The sequence below is a fragment of the Tripterygium wilfordii genome, chromosome 13 (genome assembly GCF_013401445.1).
Source record: "Tripterygium wilfordii isolate XIE 37 chromosome 13, ASM1340144v1, whole genome shotgun sequence".
Classification (NCBI taxonomy): Eukaryota; Viridiplantae; Streptophyta; class Magnoliopsida; order Celastrales; family Celastraceae; genus Tripterygium; species Tripterygium wilfordii.
The window spans coordinates 11116356-11144132 of record NC_052244.1 but is presented as its reverse complement, the minus strand read 5'-3'; the positions used below and the strand labels follow the sequence as shown (position 1 = coordinate 11144132).

At 38.6% G+C, this 27777-nt stretch overlaps 2 protein-coding genes and 1 long non-coding RNA gene across 10 annotated transcripts; 1 reads left to right on the top strand and 2 right to left on the bottom strand.

The window, feature by feature from the left end:
- The first annotated feature begins 1189 nt into the window (after positions 1–1189).
- On the top strand, positions 1190–12545 carry LOC120011900 (probable RNA helicase SDE3). 5 transcript variants are annotated; one of them, XM_038863073.1, is made up of 5 exons: positions 6345–6363; positions 6526–6663; positions 7185–7994; positions 8791–9799; positions 11482–12545. In XM_038863073.1, exons 4-5 carry the CDS (start codon positions 8804–8806, stop codon positions 12406–12408), a joined length of 1923 nt encoding a protein of 640 aa, XP_038719001.1. In that variant the 5' UTR covers positions 6345–6363; positions 6526–6663; positions 7185–7994; positions 8791–8803; the 3' UTR covers positions 12409–12545. The 5 variants fall into 5 exon arrangements, with proteins under 5 accessions (XP_038718996.1, XP_038719000.1, XP_038718999.1 ...); XM_038863069.1 differs by lacking the exon at positions 6345–6363 and adding an exon at positions 10280–10501; XM_038863068.1 differs by lacking the exons at positions 6345–6363; positions 6526–6663; positions 7185–7994; positions 8791–9799; positions 11482–12545 and adding exons at positions 1190–1300; positions 2071–3259; positions 3803–4015; positions 4163–5233.
- A 178-nt stretch (positions 12546–12723) lies between these two features.
- LOC120011901 lies at positions 12724–23003 on the bottom strand. Of its 4 annotated transcripts, none has more exons than XR_005471173.1 (6): positions 22204–23003; positions 18493–18589; positions 18296–18419; positions 18059–18124; positions 13410–17951; positions 12724–13333 (listed from the first exon to the last, which is right to left on the bottom strand). It is a non-coding gene; the product is annotated as an uncharacterized LOC120011901 (long non-coding RNA). The 4 variants fall into 4 exon arrangements; XR_005471174.1 differs by lacking the exon at positions 22204–23003 and adding an exon at positions 19177–21136 and having other exon boundaries at positions 13410–15298; positions 17885–17951; positions 18296–18589; XR_005471172.1 differs by lacking the exon at positions 22204–23003 and adding an exon at positions 19177–21146 and having other exon boundaries at positions 18296–18589.
- A 1644-nt stretch (positions 23004–24647) lies between these two features.
- Positions 24648–26438, bottom strand: LOC120013225 (transcription factor TCP7). The gene has a single exon (XM_038864965.1). It carries the CDS (start codon positions 26338–26340, stop codon positions 25561–25563), a length of 780 nt encoding a protein of 259 aa, XP_038720893.1. The 5' UTR covers positions 26341–26438; the 3' UTR covers positions 24648–25560.
- Between the last annotated feature and the right edge of the window lie 1339 nt (positions 26439–27777).

Below are 27777 nucleotides of genomic sequence, written 5' to 3'. Positions count from 1 at the left end.
TGATCTTAGTCGTTAAAGTGTATGAATCAGATTTAAAATGCATGTGGCGTCAATCACATATCCTTTAAATCTATATATCTAAAACGAAAGCCACAAGTTTGCTAACTGTGATTCAAGGAGCCACGTGGAAAAACCAAGAGAAAAAAATGGTTCTAAAAAAATATTAAAGCCAATTCAATTCACTATCATTATTATGATTCTCCCATCTCAAAAAAGTAACAATTAAATGTGCATAAATACTAATAGGAACAACAAAAAATGATTAAAAAAGGTAAAATAATGAAAAATAACGGCTACGCAATTGAACAATCATAATCATAATCATATAATTAAGATAAGTGTATCACAAAATATTGAAGTGTTTTAGAAGCTGTCACATTTGCTTCTGCATGGGTCAAACTCTTGCCACATGTAAAAAAATAAAATAAAATAAAATTGAAGTTGTATTAAGAAACGCTTTCAATCATCATGTCTTTTCCGTCTCATGTGATCAACCATATGTTACAATTCAATAATGTCATGTTATATATAGCAGTGTTATTACCTTGCTATTGAATGTGCTCGCATTATAATTAAAATCTTTTTGAAGTGAATTACACTTCAAACTTTGTCACTTTTAAAAACCTTTTAGTTTTACCTTTTAGTCGCGTGAATAAATGGTGACACATATTTTCGTTTTGTTGACGCTACTGAGTACTCAGGTTTAGAATGAGATTCATGATTTGTCCATTTACTATTATGCATAGAATGTTGTCCATACACATGTTCTTGATGACATTTGTCACTTTGGAGAAAAAAGCAGGGCAAACAAGAATTGTTAAACTCTGAGCATATTGTTTTCTTATGCATTAAATTTTTCGCTCCCTCTTGCAAAATTATTTCTTAGCATATTGAGAAAAATGTATTGTAGTTATTTGTTCATCTTACAATTATCTCCATTTTCTATAATTCAAGTTCTATTGTTTATTATGGTAACAAAGTATTAAAAAATTATCAAAAAATTTTATTTTCTAAATTAATTATGTGGGCACGAAGCGCGAGCATGCAACTGTGTGTACTGTGTTGCTGAGACGAAATATTCTTTTCGATCCGTCTAATACAGATATCAAGCTTTACAAACTTTCCACATATGGTGGGACCCACATACGCTGACTTGGCAGAATCAGGGGGGGTGGGTTTGCTTTTTGAAAGTGTGAAAGTCAGTCGGTCATGGCAATGCGAATCTCTTGTTTTTCCTATTGGGAGTCCATTGTGAACTTGTCTTCCTTCGTGCTTAAGCAAACTGTTCGCTGCTCTTTGGGTTAGTCGAGCCTCTCCATTTTCATTTCTTCTCTCTTTTCTTGTATTAGCTGATGTGATGATTGTATGTGCTTGTCACTGATAATCAACTTCAAAATTATAGTTAGGTTGCATGTGATCATCACCATGTTGTCTTGTTTGGGTGCTGAGAAAATGTGGAAAACAGAGCAAATGCTTCGGTCTGGATTTCTTCATTGTTAGAGATATTCAGGGACTCTATAATCTTCAGTCGCCTGAACTGAATATTCTTCATTGCACGCCCTATTGGCGTGCAAAAGCACATAAATACGTTAACTAGCCTCTGGTAATCAGAAATTCCTAAATCCCTGTCACTCTCTCAAGCATAGAAATAAACTTCTTGGATTTTGTGTGTGGTAGCTGGTTAGATTTTGTGTGTCGTAGCTGTTTGGATTTTTCAGTTCCTTGCAAATATGGTTTATGGTGTGTGACAACCACTTGGCGATAACCTAGTTGGTTATTTCTCCAAATTTGGCACCTACAATGCCTGAGATCGGGAGTTCGAACCAATAAGCAGGGAAAGCAAATGGTTGGATTCAGATTTAGTTTATTGGAGTCTTCTTTGCTTGGAACTGATAAAACATGGGCCTTTCTCAGCTTATCCTTTCAGCTGTTTTGTTTGAAGAACTTATCTCAAAAAAATATAGTAGAGTGGCAAAGAACCGAAGCTAAATGAACTATATTAGCTATAATTTCTTCGTTCTTTACTAATACAAAAGCAAGTTGAGAGTTTAAATCTTCCTTTTGTTGCAGGATGGATGGCATCATGTCTTTGTTTCTTGACATTTTGCGAGTCATTCTTTGCTGTGGAAAAGAAACTTCTGATGTTAGGAATGATGAGACTTCCTACAGAAGCCTTAGGAATGACGAGACTTCCTACAGAGAAAAAACTTCTGATGTTAGGAATGATGAAACTTCCTACAGAAGCCCTTCGCGAGAATGTTTAGTACGCGAACGTGATCCCAACACAATATACTACTACGAGTACTACCCCAATTTGAGAGTTGGTAACTCTTCTGGAGAAGGCAAAAGTTCTGTGTCTTCTTCATCAAAAGTTGTAGATACAGGGAGGATCTACCACCCCAATTTGGGAGTTAGTAACTCTTCTGGAGAAGGCAAAAGTTCTGTGTCTTCTTCATCAAAAGTTGCAGATACAGGGAGAAGTGGATCCGATTTCCCTAAGTCACTTGGAAGGACCAATGTAGTAGTGTCTAAGAATTCAAACTTAAGGAGTTCCTCCCCTCAACCCCCAATTGGTTCTTCTAGACCATCTTCATCATCACATGAACCTGCAGCGCATTCTTCCACCTCTTCTCTGTCGACCAAGAGAGTGTTACCATTGTGTCCTAATCCACCCCCATCTATACCAAAGGCCCCCACTTCTTCTTCAAAGCCATCATGTACATTTTACTTTCAGGAATCGGAATCTTCTTCTAAACCTGCTACATTGTCTTCTACACCATGTCATTCATCTCCCTCCCCCACAACATCTTCCAAATCATCTATACCAACCCCTGTATCCAAAACAATTCCTTCTGAAGCATCGTCCGGTTCATCTGAACCACGTTCATCTTCACCTAAGACCCTTCTGCAGTCTAAGCCAACTCTTTCCACAGTTTCCTCAAATTCAATAAGTCAACGAGCAATGCCAACCACTGCATCCCAAAAAATTTCTTCCAAATCATCTGCCCCGTCTTCTAAACTCCTTCCACATTCTAAGGTAACTCTTTCCAAAATGTCCTCAAATTCAATGGGTGAGGGACAACAATCAAATTATAAATGGGTTCCAAAGGGTGAGTCTTCTTTCTGCATAATACCGAAGCACATTGAAGAACTGTTCAGGAAGGACATTGTGCCTGAAATTCTAAAGAAGCCATTGTCTCCAACAACTTACAAGGATTACTTTGCTGCCTTGCTATATGCTGAGGACTTCTATATTGAGGTATGGAATAAACAACTCTCTAATAGGGGGAAAAAGGAAGGAAACAACATAACACAAATGATGTGTTTTTATTTGTTCAGTAGCTTGCTAGTATAACTCGTTTGCTGTAGATTGTGAACTAGGATTCCCAGCATCTGTGTGTGACTGCCTTTAAGTTATTGAAAAACTAAAAATGATGCATAAATTACCCCAGACAATCATTTGGGTTTCAATAGCTCAATAACCAGTGGTGAGAAGAAGTTAAAAATTCTCGGAATACAATTAAAAAATGTTATGAATTGTAGGAAATCGAAAGAAAACATTCAAAAACATTTTGATTCAGATCATTAGGTGTGGGAGTTGAACGAACTATGCCTGATGATGGGTTGGTTCAATTCGACATATGAAGTAGACCATAACTTGAGATTTCCTTGATCTTTGAATATAACTTGAGTTACTTCCATTCATAGATGTTGTGACATGGGATTTTCTGAACTTCTATGAAACTATAGATACATGATTTTACACTTTTTATGAAAAAGTTAAATGCCATTATTGAATCAGAAATGGAGCAAATTCGAGTTAGTGAATGTCACCCTAGAGCTGCAAGAGGCAGTGATTCATAAGAAGTCAGGCCGGAACAATGATAATGATGAGAAGGAAGAAAAGATTCTGGTAGCATTCGAGATTGACTCTGTTCCTGAGAACCGGCCATTTCTTATATCAAGGGACTTTGTCTTTGCACGTCCTTCGGGCAAGGAAGTTTTACCATTTCAGGTTAGTCTCCACTCGTTCCATCATCCATTAAGAAACTTAAGGCTCATTTTAATTAACTGACTCGATTTCGACCAATGCTTTAAGAAGGTTTTAACTATTATAATCACAAGGTTTCTTTCATCCACTAATGATTTTAAATGCAAGCAGGGTTTTGTCTACCAAGTGCGGAAGAGCACTTGCTTATTGGTTGAATTTGGAAAAGATTTTCTCTCTCAGCACTATTCTACTCGCAAATACGATGTTAGCTTCTCGTTCAACAGAGTTTGCTTAAAAAGGGCTCATCAAGCAATTGCAGATGCATCAGATGTTTTATTCCAGAACTTCCTTTTCCCTCATCACATTTCAAGAAAAAGCATTGATGTGTTACCTCCTCCTTTGCATTATGTAAGGGATCCTGATGTAAGCTCGATAGTCCATCAGATATTAAGTTTTCAGGCTCCTCCACCATACCTTGTGAAGGGTCCTCTTTGTGAAGCCAGAAGAACTGCATCCGACTCAAATCAACTATCAAAAACTGGATTGGCTCTTCGAGAAGCACTACTACAAATTTATCGAAGGTCACCTGCGTGCCGGATTCTTGTATGTGCTCCTACAAACAGAACTTGTGATGTGCTCCACGCGAACTTGATGAAGTATATTCCGGAGTCAGATATGTTTCGAGCCAATGCTGCATTCCGAGGGATATTTGACAGTCTCCTCTCAGGTCTGTATGGAGAGGAAGACGGTTGTTTTTCTGTTCCTCCTCTTGATGAACTGCAGAAATTTAGGGTGATAGTTACAACTTATATGAGTAGCTTTCGTCTGCATAACGAAGGCATCGTCGCTGGTCATTTTAGTCACCTGTTTCTGGTGGATGCATCATCAGCCACTGAGCCAGAGATAATGGTGGCTTTGGCTAATTTCGTCAACCAAAGGACAGCTGTGGTAGTCACTGGTGCGCCAGGAGACCGTAACAGATGGGTTCGGTCTGATATCGCCAGGCAACATGGATTGAGGAAGTCCTACTTTGAAAGACTTTGTGGGAGCAACCCCTACAAAAGTTTGGATCCTAGGTTCATCAGTGTGATTGAGGAACAGTTGGGACGTTAGGGAAGCCAAAATAATTTTGGTAGAATGTGTAAAAAGGTGTCCATTCCAAGCCCAACGTTGTTAAGGATAATTTGTTGTTATAATAATGTTTTTTTTTTTTAATAATAGTTCTGTCTAATCAACAATAGAAATACAGGCACCCTTAAGCAGCAACTACTGTAACGGATCACGTAACCTCTCCAAATTCTGAATTGAATGGTTTGCTGCAATCTGACCATGAACATTGTCAAGTATAGGGGTAAGGGTTACACTGCAGATTTGATTGGTGGGTTCTCAATCAGACAGAAACTGCATGCATGTTCTTCTATATTGTATTTGGTAAAAACTTGTACATTGGAAGATCAAGAACACAAGTGTGGTTGCATGGTGTAGCGCAGAATCAAAATATCTAGCTATGACTTCGTATTACCCTTGCACTCTCCACCATCATATCCTTCTCCAGAATACGTCTTTTGCCCGTGTATCCGACCGCATTGCAAGTAATAAGCTACTAACCCATGGAATTGTAATCTTTTCATTCTCCTTGAGGAATGAGTCTGTTTCCCATCTAATTCAACCTTGGTACAAATGCATTTTGAAAATGCACAAGTTTCCAATTTTGATTGCAAGCAATTAACCAGGGAGGTAGAAATTTTGCCATCGCAAAAGCTGTAGCCTAAAATCATGAAAGAAATAGAACAGCTGCGTACATGAACTAAACCAATACACATCTCAGAAAGTATGCTATCATCAAAAGCATAGTAAGATTTCTTAAAAGCTTCACTGCCAAACACAATACAACAGCATAAAGACTTAACTCTCAGAAAATGCTATCCCATGCTACTTCCAGGAAGACCACGAACCAGTCACCTCACAGCAATCCTGCTGAATGGTCAAGTATGCATCCTATATCATATCTTCTAGGATAAACTAAGCTGCTGCATGTATTAATCTGTCTTCTATCTTCAAAACTGAGGGTCAAGTTGTGCTAATTTGTCTTTTTTCTTGGGGAAAGTAAAACTTATGAGGGAGGGAAGGCATTGCTCTGCAAAGTAGGAGCTGAAGCAAGAATAAAGGTTATTCTGAAAATAACAAGAAAAGGGAGCACCCCAAGAATTTTGAGCCTGGGGTAGTTTCATCAACTGTCAAGGGACTTGAGTAGGTAAGTTTCTCTTAGTCAACCAAATCTAAATCACTTTTTGGCCAGACCATACAGCTTCCCCAGGCTCAAGTCTGTCGCAATTGGACGTCTCTCTCTCAAGATTGTGTTGGACATTCTAGTAGGATTTTTTTTTTCTTTTGAGTTTTAATATCGAGAATATATTGATTTGTTTTGTTTTGGATGGTTAACTATTATTTTATTCTTCACTATGTGTTGAAGATGAATTATTACCTTGTTTTTCAAGTGGCTTTAATTTAAAGCTATACCTTTTCTTGTCTAGATCATATCAAATACAACTGTTCAAAGACCAGACCCAGTTAACAAAAACCCAGTTGCTGCAGAACCTGGCGGCTTAAGTGGGAAACCTCTATTCGGCCTGTCTACCAACATCTTAAAGCAGATGTACATTTTGACAAGGGTATGCTGTTGTTCTTACATCTAGTTTAATTGATTATGGATGAAGCTGCCTTATGGTCATAGCAATAGTACTCGGTATTTTGTTCCTAAAAGGCACCGAAATGAGTGGGTATTGCACTTACAGATATTAAAAGCTGTGACCTCTTGTCTTATATTTTGATTTGACCCTAATCCAAATTTGCTGGTTCTCCCAGCAAGTGACTGTAAGTTTGCGAGTACAAAGTTATTGATGATTTTTTTTAAGTGTTTTATACAATTTCCCCATAGTGTAGTTATAATATCTAGACACTTGACATATGGAGAGTTCCAACAAATGATAAATCTGTGGTGGATTGCTTTTTCACTTGAATGGAAGGTCTAACTCCCAAAAGTTACTTGAGCATGCTTTCTTGGGTCTTTTTTGAAGTGTTGAATTCCTTGTGTAGTGTTGTGTTCAAGGTTTTTTTTCTTTTCCTATCTTTTTATTTAATGCACATATGCCTTGTTTGAGAGCATGTTTTCATGCTTCTTTACTTTTATCAGGGTAGGATTCCTTTGGTCGGTTGTGGGGGTGTCAGCAGGTAAATTCAAGTAGAACAGCATTTCTTCACTATCTTCATTGGCATTTAGGGTCATGAAACTGACTGATGTTTGGAACTTCCCTCCTTTCTCTGACCTTCGTTCAGTGGCGAAGAAGCATACAAAAAAGTTCGAGCTGGAGCAACTCTTATTCAACTTTATACAGGCCATTTGCCTATGGTGGACCTGCCCTGATCCCTCAGATAAAGGTATTTTTTTTGAAGAGAAAAGGCAATGATATTAACTCAAAGAAGGAATACATTCTGAGGTATAAAGTGAAAAGATAGAAGCTGGGACATCCTCTAAAAGGGTACAAGAAGAGTTTGAGGGAGAGAGGCGACCAAGAGATGCAAGCGCATCTGCCAGCTTGTTTTGATCCCGCGATATATGCGTCATAGGGATATTCACCATAAGTAACAGGTTTCGCGTGTCCTCCAGCACAAACCCAAGAGTAGATAAAGGCAGATTGTCTTTCTGGAGGGCAGCCACCCACTACACAGGCATCTTCTTCAAGATAGAATGGAATCAGGTTGTGCACAACAGCCAAAAGGCTCAGATAAAAGTATTGATCTCTTATCTCTTATGCCAAGCTTCACAAACTTTCCATATGGTGGGGCCCACATACTCTAACTTGGCAGAACCTGGGTGGGTTTGCTTTTTGAAAGTGTAAAAGTCAGTCAGTCATGGCAATGCGAGTCTCTTCTTTTTCCTATTGGGAATCCATTGTGACCTTATCTTCCTTCGGGCTTAAGCAAACTGTTCGCTGCTCTTTGGGTAAGTCGAACCTCTCCATTTTGATTTCTTCTCTATTTTCTTGTGTTAGCAGAAGTGATGATTGTATGTGCTTGTTACTGATGATCAAGTTCAAAATTATAGTTAGGTTGCATGTGATCATCACCATGTTGTCTTGTTTGGTTGTTGAGAAAATGTGGGAAAACAGAGCAAATGCTTCAGTATGGATTTCTTCATTGTTAGAGATTCAGGGACTCTATAATCTTCAGTCACCTGAACCGAATATTCTTCATTGCACCCCCTATTGGTGGGCAAAAGCATATAAATACGCTAACTAGCCTCTGGTAATCAGAAATCCCTAAATCACTGTCTCTCTCATGCATAGAAATACACTTTTGTGGATTTTGTGTGTGGTAGCTGGTTAGAGTTTGTGTGTGGTAGCTGTTTGGATTTTACAGTTCCTTGCAAATATGGTTTATGGTGTGTGACAACCACTTGGCGATAGCCTATAGCCTAGTTGGTTATCTCTCTGAATTTGGCACCTACAATGCCCAAGATCGAGAGCTCGAACCAACCAACAGGGAAAGGAAATGGGGGATTCAGATTTAATATAGTGGAGTCTTCTTTGCTTGGAACTGATAAAACATGAGGCTTTCTCAGCTTATCCTAATTCAGCTGTTTTGTTTAGTGCAGTTGATAGGCGAAGAACTTATCCCAAAAAAAAAACAAAAGTAGAGTGGCAAAGAACCAAAGCTAAATGAACCATATTAGCTATAATTTCTTCGTTCTTTACTAAAATAAAAGCAAGTTGAGAGTTTAAATCTTCCTTTTGTTGCAGGAGGGATTGCATCATGTCTTTTTTTCTTGACACTTTGCGAGTCATTCTCCGCCGCGGAAAAGAAATTTCTGATGTTAGGAATGATGAGACTTCCCACAGAGAAGAAACTTCTGATGTTAGGAATGATGAAACTTCCTACAGAAGCCCTTCGCGAGAATGTTTAGTAGGCGATCGTGATCCCAAAACAATATACTACTATGAATACTACCCCAATTTGGGAGTTAGTAACTCTTCTGGAGAAGGCAAAAGTTCTGTGTCTTCTTCTTCAAAAGTTGTAGATACAGGGAGAAGTGGATCCGATTTCCCTACGTCACTTGGAAGGACCAATGTAGTAGTGTCTCAGAATTCCAACTTAAGGAGTTCCTCCCCTCAACCCCCAATTGGTTCTTCTAGACCATCTTCATCATCACATGAACCTGCAGCGCATTCTTCCACCTCTTCTCTGTCGACCAAGAGAGTGTTACCATCGTGTCCTAATCCACCCCCATCTATACCAAAGGCCCCCACTTCTTCTTCAAAGCCATTATGTCATTCATCTCCCTCCCCCACAACATCTTCTTCCAAATCATCTATACCAACCCCTGTATCCAAAACAATTCCTTCTGAAGCATCGTCCCGTTCATCTGAACCACGTTCATCTTCACCTAAGACCCTTCTGCAGTCTAAGCCAACTCTTTCCACAGTTTCCTCAAATTCAATAAGTAAACGAGCAATGCCAACCACTGCATCCCAAAAAATTTCTTCCGAATCATCTTCCCCGTCTTCTAAACTCCTTCCACATTCTAAGGTAACTCTTTCCAAAATGTCCTCAAATTCAATGGGTGAGGGACAACAATCAAATTATAAATGCGTTCCAAAGAGTGACTCACCTTTCTGCATAATACCGAAGCACATTGAAGAACTGTTCAGGAAAGACATTGTGCCTGAAATTCTAAAGAAGCCATTGTCTCCAACAACTTACAAGGATTACTTTGCTGCCTTGCTATATGCTGAGGACTTCTATATTGAGGTATGGAATAAACAACTCTCTAATAGGGGGAAAAAGGAAGGAAACAACATAACACAAATGATGTGTTTTTATTTGTTCAGTAGCTTGCTAGTATAACTCGTTTGCTGTAGATTGTGAACTAGGATTCCCAGCATCTGTGTTTGACTGCCTTTAAGTTATTGAAAAACTAAAAATGATGCATAAATTACCCCAGACAATCATTTGGGTTTCAATAGCTCAATAACCAGTGGAGAGAAGTTAAAAATTCTAGGAATACAATTAAAAAATGTTATGAATTGTAGGAAATCGAAAGAAAACATTCAAAAACATTTTGATTCAGATCTAGTGTAGAATCTAATTCCTCTTGCCCGCAGTCTATCTTATTTATAAGTTACTTCGATTCATAGATGTTGTGACATGGAATTTTCTGAACTTTTATGAAACTATAGACACATGATTTTACACTTTTTATGAAAAAGTTAAATGTCATGATTGAATCAGAAATGGAGCGAATTTAAGTTAGTGAATGTGACCCTAGAGCTGCAAGAGGCAGTGATTCATAAGAAGTCAGGCCGGAAGAGTTACTTTGATGATAATTATGAGAAGGAAGAAAAGATTCTGGTGGCATTCGAGATTGACTCTGTTCCTGAGAAACGGCCGTTTCTTATATCAAGGGACTTTGTCTTTGCACGTCCTTCAGGCAAGGAAGTTTTACCATTTCAGGTTAGCCTCCACTCGTTTCATCATCCATTAAGAAATTTGAGGCTCATTTAATTAACTGATTCGATTTCCACCAATGCTTTAAGAAGATTTTAATCTCAAAGTTTCTTTCATGTAATTGTATTTTGTAACCCTTGTGACATATTCACTTAGATTCGCACTTTCCGGCTTTAGATAGACCATCCTAACATCCCCCAACTGAGAAGTCTGGAGACTTGATTACTGATTAGTGACTATCAGTCCCCTGGGGTCTGAACTAACAGACCTCTTTCAACCTGCATTAAAATCTCATTGCTAAACTTTCATCTTGCCAAATTCAAATGCTCTTTTTTTTTTTGGTATTATTTTATGTTTGATTTTAGCATCCTTGCTTGCTTCCCATACCCTACTGAAGTCCATGATGTGATTGTTTCCTCTACCTGCTCTCGTGCTATTAGCCTGGCAAGATGGATGTTTTCACTTCTTTATAGCTGTCTCGCTTGACCTTGTTTTCATGTGATTTCCAAAATTGCACCACTCTCTGCTGCTCTTTTCAACAATTTTGTGCAAGTGAAGCTTCTTGCTCATCTTGGCACAAGCTTATTTTGCTTGCCTATCCTGCAGTGCTGGTTCCTCTCTTGGATGATAAGTTTTCCTAGTCCTATTCGGTCTTGTAAATCAGTACCACTTCATCCTCACATACGAGAAGAAACTTTTACTTCATAAGCCGCTCTATTTGACATGCCATGGAAGAAAAATCTCCATCCATCACTTGGCTTGTCAAATGACCAAGTGCAGCGTGTTAAGATACTGTAATGCAACTTAATTTCTAGCCACAGGAGAGGGAGTGGTGGATTTGCTTGCAATGCATCAAGCAGCCACCCTTCATATATTTACAATTTGCAAGCGAAGTATGGGTTCATATGGTTTATGGATGGTTTTGGTAACAAGGTCTCTTATGTTCATATTTATTTGACCAACTAATGATTTTACAATGCAAACAGGGTTTTGTCTATCAAGTGCGGAAGAACACTCAATTATTAGTTGAATTTGGAGAAGATTTTCTCTCTCAGCACTATTCTACTCGCAAATACGATGTTAGCTTCTCGTTCAACAGAGTTTGCTTAAAGAGGGCTCATCAAGCAATTGCAGATGCTTCAGATGTTTTATTCCAGAACTTCCTTTTCCCTCATCACATTTCAAGAAAAAGCATTGCTGTGTTACCTCCTCCTTTGCATTATGTAAGGGATCCTGATGTAAGCTCGATAGTCCATCAGATATTAAGTTTTCAGGCTCCTCCACCATACCTTGTGAAGGGTCCTCTTTGTGAAGCCAGAAGAACTGAATCCGACTCAAATCAACTATCAAAAACCGGATTGGCTCTTCGAGAAGCACTACGCCAAATTTATCAAAGGTCACCTGCATGTCGGATTCTTGTATGTGCTCCTACTAACAAAACTTGTGATGTGCTCCTCGCGAACTTGATGAAGTATATTCCGGAGTCAGATATGTTTCGAGCCAATGCTGCATTCCGAGGGATATATGAGGAATCAAGTCTGTATGGAGAGGAAGACTCTTGTTTTTCTGTTCCTCCTCTTGATGAACTGCAGGAATTTAGGGTGATAGTTACAACTTATATGAGTAGCTTTCGTCTGCATAAGGAAGGCATCATCGCTGGTCATTTTAGTCACCTGTTTCTGGTGGATGCATCATCAGTCCATGAGCCTGAGCTGATGGTGGCTTTGGCTAATTTCGCAAACCAAAAGACAGCTGTGGTAGTCACCGGTTCTCCAGGAGGCTCGACGAGATGGGTTCGGTCTGATATAGGCAGGCGACATGGATTGCGGAAGTCCTACTTTGAAAGACTGTATGAGAGCAACCCTTACAAAAGTTTGGATCCTAGGTTCATCGGTGTGATTGAGGAAGAGTAGGGACGTTTTAGGGAAGCCAAAATAATTTGGTAGAATGTGTAAGAAGGTGTCCATTCCAAGCCTAACGTTGTTAAGGATAATTTGTTGTTATAATGACGTTTTTTATATTTCGATATGCCTGGGGAATATTAACTAAATCAACGCTACAAATACAGGCAACCCTTAGCAGCAACTCGTGATGCCAAATACTAACCTCTCCATCATTTGCCCTTGTATTACGACTCATGGAATTGTAATCTTTTCATTCTCCTTGAGGAATGAGTTTGTTTCCCATCTAATTCAACCTCTGTACAAATGCATTTTGAAGTTCTGAATTTTGGCATTGAAGATACAGTTTTAACCTTTTACTATGCTCATTCCACAGAATCTCAAAATGTGGCCCCTGGCATGATTTGCTACAATCTGACCATGAACATAGTCAATTATAGGGCAAAGGGATGTTGATTGCTTGGAGGGTTCTCTCCATCAGACTCAGTTTCTAAATGCCATTTTATATTCATTTGGCATGATTTGCTACTCATGAGTTTGTTTCCATCTAATTCACCCTTTGTACGAACGCATCTTTGATAAACAGTTTGCATCAGTATTGAATTTTGATCTCAAACACTCGCACAAAACCCTTCCCACGCTCCACATCTTTTGACGATTGAGTTGTAGTTATGATATATATACAGCTGCTGCTGCTAACATTAACAGAGCGAGGAAAAAGCTTTGTGCCTTTATCTTGGCTTTTCCCCATTTGGGAATGTAAGCATCAATCTATGAGAGCACCATATCCACCATCTATGAATGTCCACGACATAGCGAGTGTCAAATGGTTGGCATAACCACCCAGCTAAAGCCCACCTACCAACGAGGATCAGCAAGGGGTGATTTCTGAATTGGGTTCAAGTGGGATTCGCTTGGAGAACCAACCACAGAAGCACTAAAGGCATTCAAAACAAAAAGATGAAATAGTGGATCACTTGGAAAATAAAGAACAAAAGAGCAGCTAGTAATACCTGAATCAAACAAATATCCATCTTAGGCAACATGCTCTGCCTCTCAGTTCTGCATAATCAAGCATAAAATGTCAGTTTAAATGTGACGTCACGCCACTTCCAGAAGCTCACCCTCATAGTTATGCACAATTGATGCTACTTCCAAGAGCTTATCCTCGCATTATGCTTAATTGATTCACAGGAGCACATAAAATATATTTTTATGCCTCTAAACAAAACAATCACTGCAGAGAACATGCATTTTGGTACCCTACAAGTTTTCCCGAAATTGATAAAATAGAAAGTTCTCCAAGAAAGAACACCAATCTCAGCTCTGGCCTAATATTCTGTTAAGATGGCATTTCTATAATTATTTCTACTTCGTGCAAATGCAGAGCCTAAAGTGCGACTAAGCCATGTTAAGCATCCAAAAAATCTATAGCCAAGCTAAGAAAAATATCAACTAACGAGAGAGAAAAAAGGGAGCTCCCCACCGTGATTCACAAACTTAACTAGGTAGTCAGAAATTTTGCCATCGCAAAAGCTGAAAGCCTAAAATTACGAAAGCAATAGAACATCAGTGTACATGAACTAAACCAGTAAGGCAATAAACATCTCAGAAAGTAAGCTATTATCAAAAGCATAGTAAGATTTCTCAAAAGCCTCACTCCCAAATAAAGCATAAGTAAGCATCCAAGCAGTAGGGTAAAAATAAAGAAGGGGTAAGTAGATACTCTCTCTCAGATAATTCTATCCCATACCGCTTCCAAGAAGACAACGAAATTAGTCACCTCACATCAACCCTGCTGAAACAAAGTTGCATATGATACAGTTAAGTCATGAGAATTTCGAGCATCACACAAAAAAAAACTACAATTGAATCTCAAGCAAGGTCATAAAAGAACAAAAGAAGAGAACATCAAGCTTCTAAAGAGGAGAATTGAATCTTTCAAGTTAAGACAATAAGCCACAATTTCATGATCAACTTTACTGCCAAAGGCAAACACAGAAACACAATAAACACTTTTGATATGAAAGTAGAAGCCTCCTTAGATGACGACAATATGCACTACAATAGATAACTAATTCACAGCCATAGTCAAGCTTTAACACAGAAGCGAACAAAAAACACAAGGCAAACACCATGACTTGGTTTAGCACTTAACCAAAGCCAACACACAAGGACCCCATAAAAACATAAAACAAGAATCCATATGACACTACAATTGTGAAATAAAAAACAACACATGAAGCTACATAAGATAAGACCATCAAATAGCATTGTCAATATCTTAGAATTCAGATAATAACTTCATCATTGATGAGACCATTAAAATGTTGATGAAAATATAACTACTCCAGAAATCTTATACCATGTCATAGTGCTGCAAGTCTGCAACAACATATTGTCAAAAAATTTAAGGCAAGCAAGCTAGTTGTCAATAACAGGATTCAAAAAATCAAAAAATCATAGTCGAAAAGGTACCACATAAACTTGAGAAATCAAATCACCATACTGTTAGCCAGGCAGCCAGCTCACTACCCTTAAGAGGACATTGCTCCTAAAGAGATGTATCAAACTAAATTCCACCATGTGAAGTAAGTAACTATTAATTGCAGTCAGAAACAGACGTCTTGTATAAAATAACACAATCTGAGAACCCATTGCACCATCGCTTGTTTTTGCTCCGCTCAACCTAGGAAATAACGTTGTTACAAGAACCATATGAATGAAAATGCCAGGGCACTCCCAATATAAACAACAACATACAAGGTAAGGTCACGAGAGAATAAGAACAAAGAATAGAATTCACCGAGAGAAGTTGACAACTAAATTATGACTGGCGACCAATGATCCAAATATTTCTAAACAGTTTATCTGCCAAACGCATCCCAGGGATGTTAGCAACCTGCTCCAGTATAGGATCAAAACCATTGTAAGGATCTGGAAACACCTCTACAAACAATGATGGAAAGATGAATAATGGTGAAAAGCAAACCAACGAGCAACAGATTCCCCCACAATAATAACTGCAAATGCCACGTACTGACAACAAAATCAAGGAGCGACCAAAACAAAGAGCTCCATCCGCATATTAATGCAAACGCATTCAACTTCAAGGAACCAACTTCATGATACATACAATTGCCTTTTCACACTCCAAAAAAAATGGCCTTTGAACAAGGCAAGGAAGATGGCACAGGACACCACTTAACTAATGTCTATGAAAATGCAAGTGATTCTTCAGCTCAAAGCTACCAAATCTATTAGGCGGCAGAAAACTCGTTGTCAATAACTTCCAAATTGATGAGACCATTAATAATTTTGAGGGGAAGAAAAAAAATCTTCAACATCTTGCTCATGCTGTCTACCGAATAAAATGAAACACAATTATACCCATCTTAAATAAGCTACAAAAACATATTGAGACTTGCCACCAAAGCAATATGATCCAACCCATAGCGTACCTCAGAAAATATGGCACTTCTTTTTTATTGAAAGAAATCATGTCATCTATCAAGAAATTTGATTCAAAATATAATCGAATCAAGCTTCAACCCAGGGATCAAATTACCAGAAATTACAAGAGTTGCTCATATTCAAGTAAAGTTTGAGAAACACTAACTTGAACCTCAAGTAGTCCCAACATAACAAGTAGAAGAGAATAGAATGCCTGCCAGCTTGCAAGAGTATATGAAGACAGAATCTTCTATAGGAACTAATGATTCACAATTTTCTCAACACCCTAACTTCCAACCAGAGTAATCATAATAAGAACTCTGGCTACATAAATATTATTTAGATATGTATAACTCCCTCTCAAAGGATGCAATCCATGCTACTTCCAAGAACAATTACCCAGAAGCCACCTTGACATTTAGAAGAGATGATAGAATCTTTTAGGGGAACTAATGATTCAAAAGTTTCACAACACCGTAACTCCCAACTATCCAAAGTAACCATAATAAGGACTCGGGCTATATAAATATTTTTTTGTAACTGAAGGATAAGTATGACTCCCTCTCAAAGAACCATATAGAAAAAGGCTGGAATACACCACAATCACAGCCACATTAAAGTTCATTAAATTATAAAGGGCAATCACATCTCATCATACCTACAAAATAAAAGGTAGGAACATACACACACACACACACACTCCACGATGAAATTATAAGTATCCAACCAAATCTCAAATGTGCGCCATGGCATGGTTTGCTATAATCTGACCATGAACATTGTCAACCATAGCGTTAAGAGATGTTGATTGGTGGATTCTCAATCAGTCAGAGACTCCCTGCATATAATTTGATGTTTGTTGGGTAAAAATTTGTATCTTGGAAGAACAAGAAGATGAGTGTGGTTGCAAGGTCTAACCCAGAATCAAAATATCCTGCTATGAATTAGTATTATCCTTGCACTCTCCACCATCATATGCTTCTCCAGAATACATCGTTTGCCCTTGTATCTGACCGCATTGCAAGTAATAAGCTACTACCTCATAGAATTATAATCTTTTCATTTCCCTTGAGGAATGAGTTTGTTCCCATCTAATTCAACCTTTGTATGAATGTATTTTGATATTCTGTTAGCATCAATTTGAATTTTGAGTGCAAGCATCGCACATAACCCTCAAGCTCATATTTTTTGACGATTGAGTTGTAGTTAGAATATATTCAACTCTGCTAACATCAACTGTTCGAAGAAAAACCTTTGTGCCTTCAGCTTGGCTTTCCCCATTTGGGAATGTAAACATGAATGTATGATAACACCATCTGTGAATGTCCACAACACAGAGTGTCGAATGGTTGGCTATAAAACCCAGCTAGAGCCAACCTGTCAATGAGGATCATGTTTGGAAAGGGAAGTTTGGCAGTAAGAAAGGGATGATAACGGAATTGGGTTCGAGTGAGATTCTCTTGGAGAACCACAAAAACACAAAGGCATCCCAAACAAAAAGCTGCAATAGTGGATCACTTGGAATATAAAGAACATCAGAGCAGCTAGTAATACCTGAATCAAACAAATAACCATCTTAGGCAACATGCTCTGCCTCTCAGTTCCATTGAAACCAGTCATGCATACTTTGTGTTTGAAGAAAAACCAGAGTGGCAATGATGAGAAGACTAATTAAGCTGATGTCCTCTTCTTATATGGCTATACAAAGACTAATAAATCATTCAGAAATACACAAAACAACAATCGGTGTAAGTGTGTAACTGACTTGATGAATCCCAAGCAACCAAAAGTGAAAAATTAGTTTGTAATAACTGAATCCACCCACAAAAAAACCTGTCAAGTTGGAGAAGACAGTCCACTCAACAGCTGTTGGAATTATTTAATAGTGGTATATAAACATCAATTTTCCCCGATTCATGTTAGATTCTCCAAGCATTTTGTGTACACATTTGTTTACAACAAAGTGAATACAGTTATAAAAGGATGAAAGCACTAAAATGTAAAAATTTTAAAAAATGTCTCAGAAGATACCAACCTTTATCAAGATCCACATCCTCAAACACAACATTGGGACTCTTCCCACCAAGCTCCAGAGAAACTGGCTGCCAAGACACCAAAAATTTAAATTACACAAATATGCCCCGTGTTTAATTTAGACAATAAAAGAAACTGAATAAGTGAGTGTTCAAATTTTAGAATGTTGGCATACCTTGACCATTTGAGCTGCCGCTGTCATTATCTTGCACCCAGTAGCAGAACTTCCAGTAAATGCAATCTATTAAGAACTAATATATTAGCTGTCATCTTTTTGTACACATAACCAAAAGATTTTATGGTAGAACAATTTAAATAAGGTACCAAAAGATTTACCTAAACCAGAATTCAGCGTCATTGTATTAGTACAAAGAATTGACGGTGTAAAGAAACTCTGAAAACAAAAAAGAACCTTGTCAACATTGGGATGAGATGCCAAAGGAGCACCAGCTTCAGTGCCCAATCCAGTGACGCTGTTGAGAACATCAGGGGGAAGACCAACCTATGTATATATCTCAACTAGCTCCAAACAACTCCTGAAATTGAAACCATCATAATAGACTATTGCTAGAGCAAAAAAAAACTGCAAATTCAACATAGAATCTATACACATAGAGATGCCAATTAGGAGGACTTGAGAATTGCAGCACAACCAGCAGCTGGGGAAGGAGCTACTTTCCATGTGGCCATCAATAGCAGGTAATTCCTTCAACAAAGAGCACAACATAGATGTTACGTAAACACAAAATCATAAGGGAAAAAAAAGTAATTGAGATAAAAATTAAGAAAAATTGTCACTTCTCCAGGTAGTCCTGAAGTATCCAGTAACTTTAATTATGAGAATGATCACTTAAATAATTCTAATAATCAAGCTAATCAAACAATCATATACGAAACTCAAATATCCACCATCAAACAGTAACTTCGAAGATAAAAGGATTCTTGTCGAGCATCAACAAATCAAGATTCACAGATTTAACCAGCACACACCAAGGAAAATCACAACTCACGGACTTGCGGAAAAAAACCTGGATGGCTGGATCTAAGTAAAATATAAGGGTGATCTAGATCTTCAATTAGTTATAATAAATGAGCAAAACTGTAAAAGCACAAAGGGAAAGCGAAGTTACTATCCAACCACTATTTGAATAACAGAAAGAAAAGCATGCAAATCATCAAAATCAACACGAATATTAATCAACAGTAAAGCATCACTGAGTTTGTAGGGACTAACCAGATGATAAAAGTGCACAGAACTCAAGCAAATAAAATCCTTAACAAACCTAAACTCACCTGAAGTACAAAGTAAAGTTGTAGGATGAAGGCGAAAACCACAGCAACAACTGGAACTTACAAGTCCCCAAACAACAACTATTTCAGAAACAGCAAATGAGATACCGAAGGCAAAACCAGAAGGAGACGATCAATAAAGCAGATACCCATACCAAGCTTAAAAAATAGTCCCTGAGAAGACCCAAGGCAGCTGAGCAAAACTACATCAAAACCCGTCAAAGAGTGAAGAATCAACTATTTCACAAACAGACAATCAGATATGTAAGGCAAAACCAAAAGGAGAAAATCCATAAAGCGGAGCATGAGTAATGGCCACAGGAAGACTGGAAAAAAATCAAAGCATAAAGTGAACTATAAGAATAGGGACTGAAAGAAGCTTAAAAACGCAGGAATAAATTTGAAGATGCAGCAGAGAAAGCAAGCATGGACGCGCAAATGATCATCCGTGAGGAAATATAAATTTCCATAAAACATTAATTGGCAGCATCAGCGCCATGAGCATAACATTGTCCGGAGCAAAGAGAAAAAACAAAGAAAGCAACAGGGCCAGCAGCAAGCAAATCTACGATAACGAATGAAAGCCTAATCGATGACACAACAATTGCAATCACCAACCTAAAGATGGCAACCACGAACTAAAAGCAACGATATTAGACGATAGCAGAGCAAAAGACACATCGAGAACTTTCCAGGGACGACGCATGTGCCTGGGTAAGTGGGTTGGTCTTTACTGGGTTTATCGTTGCTTCATCAAAATCGGAACGAAAACATACAGAGTTGAGTGATGGGGCAGAAAACGCCATGTGGATACATGCACCAGCTTCAATCGTCGAGATCAGAACACGCAGGACAAAATTGACGGACACAAAAGCGAAATAATGAAGACAACACGCGCATACACAAAAACCAGCCTGGCTCGCCACAGAATTGCTCCAAAAGCACCCAACTTTAGAGCTATAGTATTAGATTAGATTAGATTAAACAAAGTAAAGAGAGCAACTGATAATTATGTTTAAGCAAGTAAATACCAATGCTCGAGGAGTTAACTCACAAGCGGCTCGAATTACAAAAGACACTAAGATTCAAAAAGCAAATGCAAGGATCTCCTCATCACGTTCGAATCTCGCCTTCTCTTGCTCCTCCAAGGTTACCCAAGCTTCAATTCCATCACCACATCTTGTTTCCAGCAAGACAATTTTGTTTGTAGCACTGCTTGGACTAGTAGCCCGTAGGGGTTTTCCCCATCCAAAATCTACTCCATAAAATGGAATCTTGCACAAGGTTGAGCATACATAAGTATTTACTGAGTTTTTGAAGTTTTCTATTTTCCTTGAGGCTTGCACATTGCCTCATGTAGGTCATTACTGTGAAATTTATGCTCATCTTCATTGTAGAAGTTCAATGAACTTCCACTTATATTGCCAACCATCTTGTTTAGTCCCATCTCATCTTCCTCAAACACTACTAGAATCGACCAAATGATGTTCCCCATCGTAACAAAGATCACTTTTCTACTACTTTGTTGAAGCACAAACAGACCCAGCTTAGAAGCCACTTGTTCTTTGGCTAAATGGAGGTGTGTACACTAATTTGGAATGGGGGCATTTGTTGACCACAATCCTTTTAAACCAACTAAAGACAAGCTAATAAAAAATCATTATAGCTGCAACAAAAATTATTACAGAAAACGGTCGGGAGACGGCACAATCACAGCACTGAACATTAACAGTTCCATTGGAGTTCATTAAATCATGAAGGGCAATCAAAACTCCATCATGCGTAGCAAAATATAAGGTATAATAAAAGGCTCAAATACTACACCATTAGAGCCCCATAAGCATTCTCCCATTAAAGTTCACAAAAAGTGAAAAGGTGATAAAAAATCAATCATATCTAGCAAAATAGAAAGTAGAAAGCAGAAAGCCCAAAAACAATTATATATATAAATAGAAAGTCCAAAAACAACAATATATATATATATATATAATAAAAGGCTCGAAGACTGCACAATTAGAGCCCCATAAGAATTCTCCCATTAAAGTTCACAAAAACGTGAAAAGGTAATAAAAAAATCCATCATATCTAGCAAAATAGAGAGAAGCAGAATGTCCAAAAGGCTCGAAGACAGCACAATTAGAGCCCCATAAGAATTCTCCCATTAAAGTTCACAAAAAGGTGAAAAGGTAATAAAAAAAATCCATCATATCTAGCAAAATAGAGAGATGCAGAAAGTCCAAAAACAATAAAATATATATATATATATATATGGCTCGAAGACAGCACAATTAGAGCCCATAAAAATTCTCCCATTAAAGTTCAAAAAAACGTGAAAAGGTAATAAAAATCCATCATATCTAGCAAAATAGAGAGTAGAAAATAGAAAGTCCAAAAACAATTATATATATAATTTAGGAAAAATGGTCAGACCTGAAGACCACACTATCACAGTCCCATTAGAGTTCATTAAATTGTAAAGGGCAATAAAACTCCACCATAAGTAGCAAAATCGAATGTATAAAACATAATCTTCAAAAAACAATTTTGCAATTTTGCAAAAATACTGGATCGAATGGAATAAGGCTGGAAGACTACACACAATTACAGCCCAATTAGAGTTCATCAAACATCTTATAGAAATCTTCCTTCCTCATGTCACAATCTTCTTCGTGTAGGAAAAATATAATTTAACAATCCTCATAATGTCTCGACACAGGTAGAGCAAGTATTTGCATTTGCATGTTTCAATCACACTAACAAAAATCCCACCGCAGGAAGGAGAAAGGAGAAAGCCCACACAATTTATATCAACATCAGTCTCACAGTAGGGTCTGCATTGATCCAACGTCATGCAATAATGAAAATACTACCAAACAAATATGGAATCGGGATTCTCAATTTCCAAATACAATAACAATTATAAGCAAATAGATCAATTTCAAAATATCAATCAGGCATCCAAATCAAGCCCCCTATAACTCGAGAAAACAAGATGATATGAAGCCAACAATAAAACAGGAAAAATCATACCGTTATGACAATATAAAGTAACCAACCGCCATAAGAAAATAATGATTAACCCTTCCGAACGAACCAGCGACATCCAGAATCTCAATAGTCTTGATCGACAATCAAGCACTCCAATTTGATTGCGTTGATCAGACTGAATGGCTTTCATAAAACACCAAAGACCAAGGCGAGAGACCCCCAATATGATTTATCGAACCCTAAATCTTCCAAAAAAGAACCTGGAAGAAACAACAATCAGAAAGACCCCACGGATTTCCGTCTCGAATTCAGAAAAGCAAAATCTGAAAGAACCACCACCCATGAAGCGGAGACACCGACATGAATTATCGAACCCTAAATCTTCCAAAAAGAACTTGGAAGAAAGAACAATTTTCGGTCTCGAATTCAGAAAAGCAAAATCTGAAAGAACAACCACCAATGAAACGGAGACCCCGACAAGAATTATCGGACCCCTAAATCTTCCAAAAAGAACCTCGAAGAAACAACCATAAGAGATTTTCGGTCTCGAATTCAGAAAAAACAAAATCTGAAAGAACCACCACCATAAAACGGAAAAATTGAACCTTGACAGTCTCAAACACGAATAATTGGTAAAACCTAAAACCGCAACCCATCTTCGGAGTCCGATCACCAGGAAGCCAGAAGAGAAACTCTGTGAATCTGACGATGACGAACGAGAAACTTTATTTAAAGATTGAGATTTGAGAGATCAATATAGACGGGCTAGGATTAAGAACTGACCGATACGCTCACGATTAATCCTACTAACGGACTCAAAAGGCGGTGGTGTTTGAAATTTGAACAAAGCTGAGGTTCTACGCGACGCGTTGTCGAGTTTTATTTATTTAAATATCACATTTTCCCGTTGTCAAACGTACAACACTTTCCGCACGTGCTGCATGACCCAAGTGTCCTGAATTGAATAAGGCTTATTTCCATGCGGCCCATCAAAAAGCCCACAAGCAAGGTCCAATCCAAATCCCAAGAGAGGGCCGCATTATTTTTTATGAACTTCTAATCACAGCCTTACAAATTACAATGTTGTGCTTTTAATCAACATAAACGGATGTGATTGAAATGTTGTTTTTGTCTCAAAATCTTATGGTAGTCCCAGAGTAGTAAACTAGTATCAACAGCACCGGATGTGATTAAGATTTCAGACTCTGCAGCAGGTGTAAAAATACTGCAAGCCTCTCCTCTCCTATGAAGGGGGACCGTTCCAAGTCCAATCCCTCTCCCGTCCCACCCTTTCATAACTGTTGATTTTAACGCAGATCGTTAAGGTTAGAATTAAAAAAAAAAAAAGGGTGGGATCCCATCCCATCTTTTTCTTTTTTGGGACGGATTTGGGAAATTCCCCTAAGAAGCGCCATGAGCATCATTCATTAATGTAGTTAAATATTTGGTAGGCCGCCAATTTTGGATTGTTCCATTGCAAGGCCCAACCCCACCTCACAGGGCCACAACTGGTAGTGAAAAAGGATAAGCCTCTTTGCAATGTCATTTGTGCCTAAATTCTGCAATCAGGTTTGAGATTATCCGACATCATTAGCCATCAACTCACTTTCTGCACCTGCAATTAACATGTGGGATCCACCAATTATTGAATCTTTATTACAACTTGTACATTTGCAATAATTAACATTAAATAAACAATCAACACGAGGATTATGAGATTATGTTTAGGAAGGACACTTCACCTTCATAGAATCTAGGGAGTAGCTACTGTTTCTACCTAATTAGCGTGCTATAACCTCAAATTACCAACCCTCTTTTCCCTCCTTGATAAACAGGTAAGAAATACTGCTTAAAAATGGAGAAGAACTAAAACGGTTAATCACATGGCCTTAGCCTAGTTGGTTCTCTCTCCAAACTTAGAAAGTATGCAACTGAGGTCAGAAATTCAAACCAACCAGTTAAAATATTTCTTTGTACAATACTACAATCCTTGTTCCATGGGTTTGTCTTACTCACATGGACTTCAACCCAATCTTATCTATTATTAGCATGGTTCGCCTGTTTTGGCGGCCCATGTACCATGATGGCCACAAACACATGGGGAAGGAAAAGAGAATGCCTAAACCAATCAAGAATTGAATATCATAAAGTTTCTTGCATCCATGTACTAGTGTAGACAAATGAAGGCTTCAACATAAATCACTGCTTGTAAATCATCAGGTCACTTGCTACTTAATTCATGCATCTATAATACAGATGGATGGAGTAACCAGCAAAACCAAGTTTACATTCCGTGAACATCTAAGCATAGAGAAATCCATTGATCCCTCAGCTTTTCTTGTTATAGATGACAGAAAAAAATAAAAAAAAGTTTTTCCAAAAATTTCCACATAAGCTGAAGATCCAAGAAAGTATCAAGTCATCAATATGTATTAATGACTAATGAGTGCATAAACAGAAGGGAATGAGCAAGAAAGAAAATAGAATTGCAGAGAAATAAATGGGTTTTTATTCACACCACAGGCACCCAAAAACAATCCACCGACATACATGCAACACATTATTTTCACACAGAAGAATCTGAGAAGAAATGGCTAAAGAATACGGAAAATTATTTTTTTTTCCAAAACAGAGGTATTACAGAGAGGCACCAGAGCCTTTCATCTCTCACGCACTTGATGATGACAAGTCCAAAAGAAATGCGGTGAAATTGGAAGAAATGGAGCCAAGACAATTTGTGACCAAATAACCTTCCATAGTAATCCAACTTTGCATCCAAGAAAACAATCTCTGCCCGACCCGCCATAGAGAATTTGAACAAATTCAAACGGGAAATATTCCGCGCAAATGACTGGGATTACACACTGAATTAGAACAAATTCTGCAACAGAAAAAGGGAACCATTTTCTCTTCAAAAGCTCCAGAATTCACTCATTGCTTCCTTGAAGCAACAACAATTACCTAATTCTTGCAAACTCGCAGTAAAATTTCAGTCTACGAGCTGTGGAATTAGCACCATTTGCTATTTCCACACAGTACAAACAAGGCAATTACGGAATTCAAACAAAACCCCAAATTCCACAAAACCCTTTGCATTGTACCATGATTTTCAATCGCAAAACCTAGTTCTTTGCTCCAACTCTCCTCCAATAAAACCTCCTCAAAACCTAAGCAAATTAAACTTCAAAATGCTAGTTAATCTTCCATTGATCACTAACAAACCCTAATTGAATGCAATAATTCATACTTAAAGTTCCCAAATTCCACCAAATCCTAAACTTCTAACCCTAAAATCCACTAAACTTTCTTCCCATCATCACACACAAAAAACAATAAGAAGCATACACATTAACCATATTCATATATATACCAACAACCACCAGTCTTCCATACCAATTATCAACGCGGATCATCCTCTCTCCGACCAGAACTACCCGGTCCACCTGACAACGAAGCCAATAAATTGAGATGTCCAGGAAGGTAATTTCCTACCCTCGCTGCCGATGCTTCACCCATGGCAGCCGCAGCCGCCTCCTGCTGTTGCTGCATAAATAGGGTCTGCTGTTGAGACACCGCTGAGGCCGACTGCACCAACATCTCCGGAGGTCCGGCGGCAAAGCCCAAAAAGTCTGGCCGCCCCGGCAACGCCCAAAAACCTCCTGTCGGCATAGCGGATGTCTGTCCCGCTAGCGAACCCACAGTGGGCCACACCGACATACCACCCCCATCATCCTTCCCGTCATCATCGTCGGCCCTAACTCGCTTGCCGAGTATAAACGGTGGACCAAGCAAGGGCTTGTGATCGAGAGACGAAAGATTCCACGAAGTAGAGTTAGTCAAGGACGTAGAGTTTCCCCCACGAACAGATACGGAAACCGTAGAGAAACTAGCCGGAGTGCTACCAGTACCAGTGGCGGCGATAATTGACGGCTCAGCCTGGCGGAGCAGCCACTCGATGGTCTGACCATCGGACTTGTGACCTAGCTCCCGTGTCAGCTGGAACACACGAGCGGCACAAATGATCGGCATCCGGATTCTCCGTCCACGACCATCTACCTTGCTGTGACGGTCTTTCGACGGCGGCTTTTTCACTACAAGAGAACCGTTCCCCTGCGTCAGCTGCGAGTCAATTACAGCTCCATTTGATATACCGTTACTAGCTCCCTCTGTATTTGACATGATCAAGCGAAGCTGTGGAATTCGCAAGTGAAGCAGAGAGATATAGAAAGGGATAATGAGGGTTTTGGGGGGGGGGTGGGGGAAGAAGAGGGAGGGAACAGAAGAGCTAATGATTGAGCGGCAGGAGCTGGTGGAGACAGGAGGGAGGGCACATGGGTGGTGGGTCCATGTACTCTCCCCCACAGCTCACGCCCCACGCCCTCTGCCCCTCTCTCTCTCTCTCTCTCTCTATGATATTTTCCCCACTCGCGGAGGCCACGCGATTTTAATGTCTCCAGAGGAATTTAAGTGGGTGTTGTCAAAGCAGGGGGCCCACTAATCTCCGTACCCCCTTGACTTGTAGGCTCCAGTTACGTGCGGTAACTTCGTTGTCCATTCATCACTGGGCACGTCACAGTGTTTATCTACATATTGGATGAGGCCTGTTTGGCCTTTGGTGCTAGGTTAAGGGCAAGATCAAGCCTCATGAATGATGAAAGAAAAATTCATATCATCACTATAGTGAGGATACATATTGCTCAGTTTAGGTCACTTATCACTTGATGAGGTTCGTAACGTCTAATAAGTAATTGAGAATGAGAGTCATTTGGATTATGGTGTGGGAAAGTCCCTTAATGGGTGTGTTTTTGGGTTCAACCATGTCAACGTGCTAGAGCTAACAGCGGGTTATTTGTTTAGATTGTGAATTTCACTACGATAATTCTTAGGGCAAGTGGGAAGTCGTGAGTTCAAGTCACGTGAATGTTTTTATTATCGCAATTTACTAGATGAACTCTTACTCAATCCAATGTGTGTAGATGTCACCCTGCGTTATCTCCTGCACTAGGCCTCAAACATAACTCAACTAATCCATGAACAAGGGTGGGCGGCTGCCCCCTTAAAAATAAAATTTTAATAGTAAAAAATTAAAAAGTAACTTAATTACACCGCCCCATCCCCTTAAATATCAAGAAAAAACTATAAGTGTATGATCAAATTTATAATATTCATGAGATTGCTAGTCTTGAAGAAAAAAATGGTTACGACAAAGTATAACTTGGTGTATCACTTATGTATAAACTAAAAACATTATCATTGACTTTACTTGTGGTAACTGCAACCATAGAGATGACATTTTCAGCTATAAAAATTGTGAAACAATGATTGAGAAATTGAATAGAAGATAAATGGTTCAATGATTGTCTAGTTACATATATTGAGAAAAAAATACCAAGAACTTAAAACAGAAAAGCTCTTAGCACGAAAGTATGCAAAGTTGTGAATGAATGTTTACCTTGTGAAGGGTACCTTTTTATAGAGTTGGAGTGGTGGTTCTTCTTCAAGTAGGAGTTGGACTCCTGTTTCCTACATGATTTGTGAGACGTATTCTGTTTATTCTCATTGTCATAATAGAAGTCTTATTATAATGTCCCGTGAATATATTGAGGTAATAACATA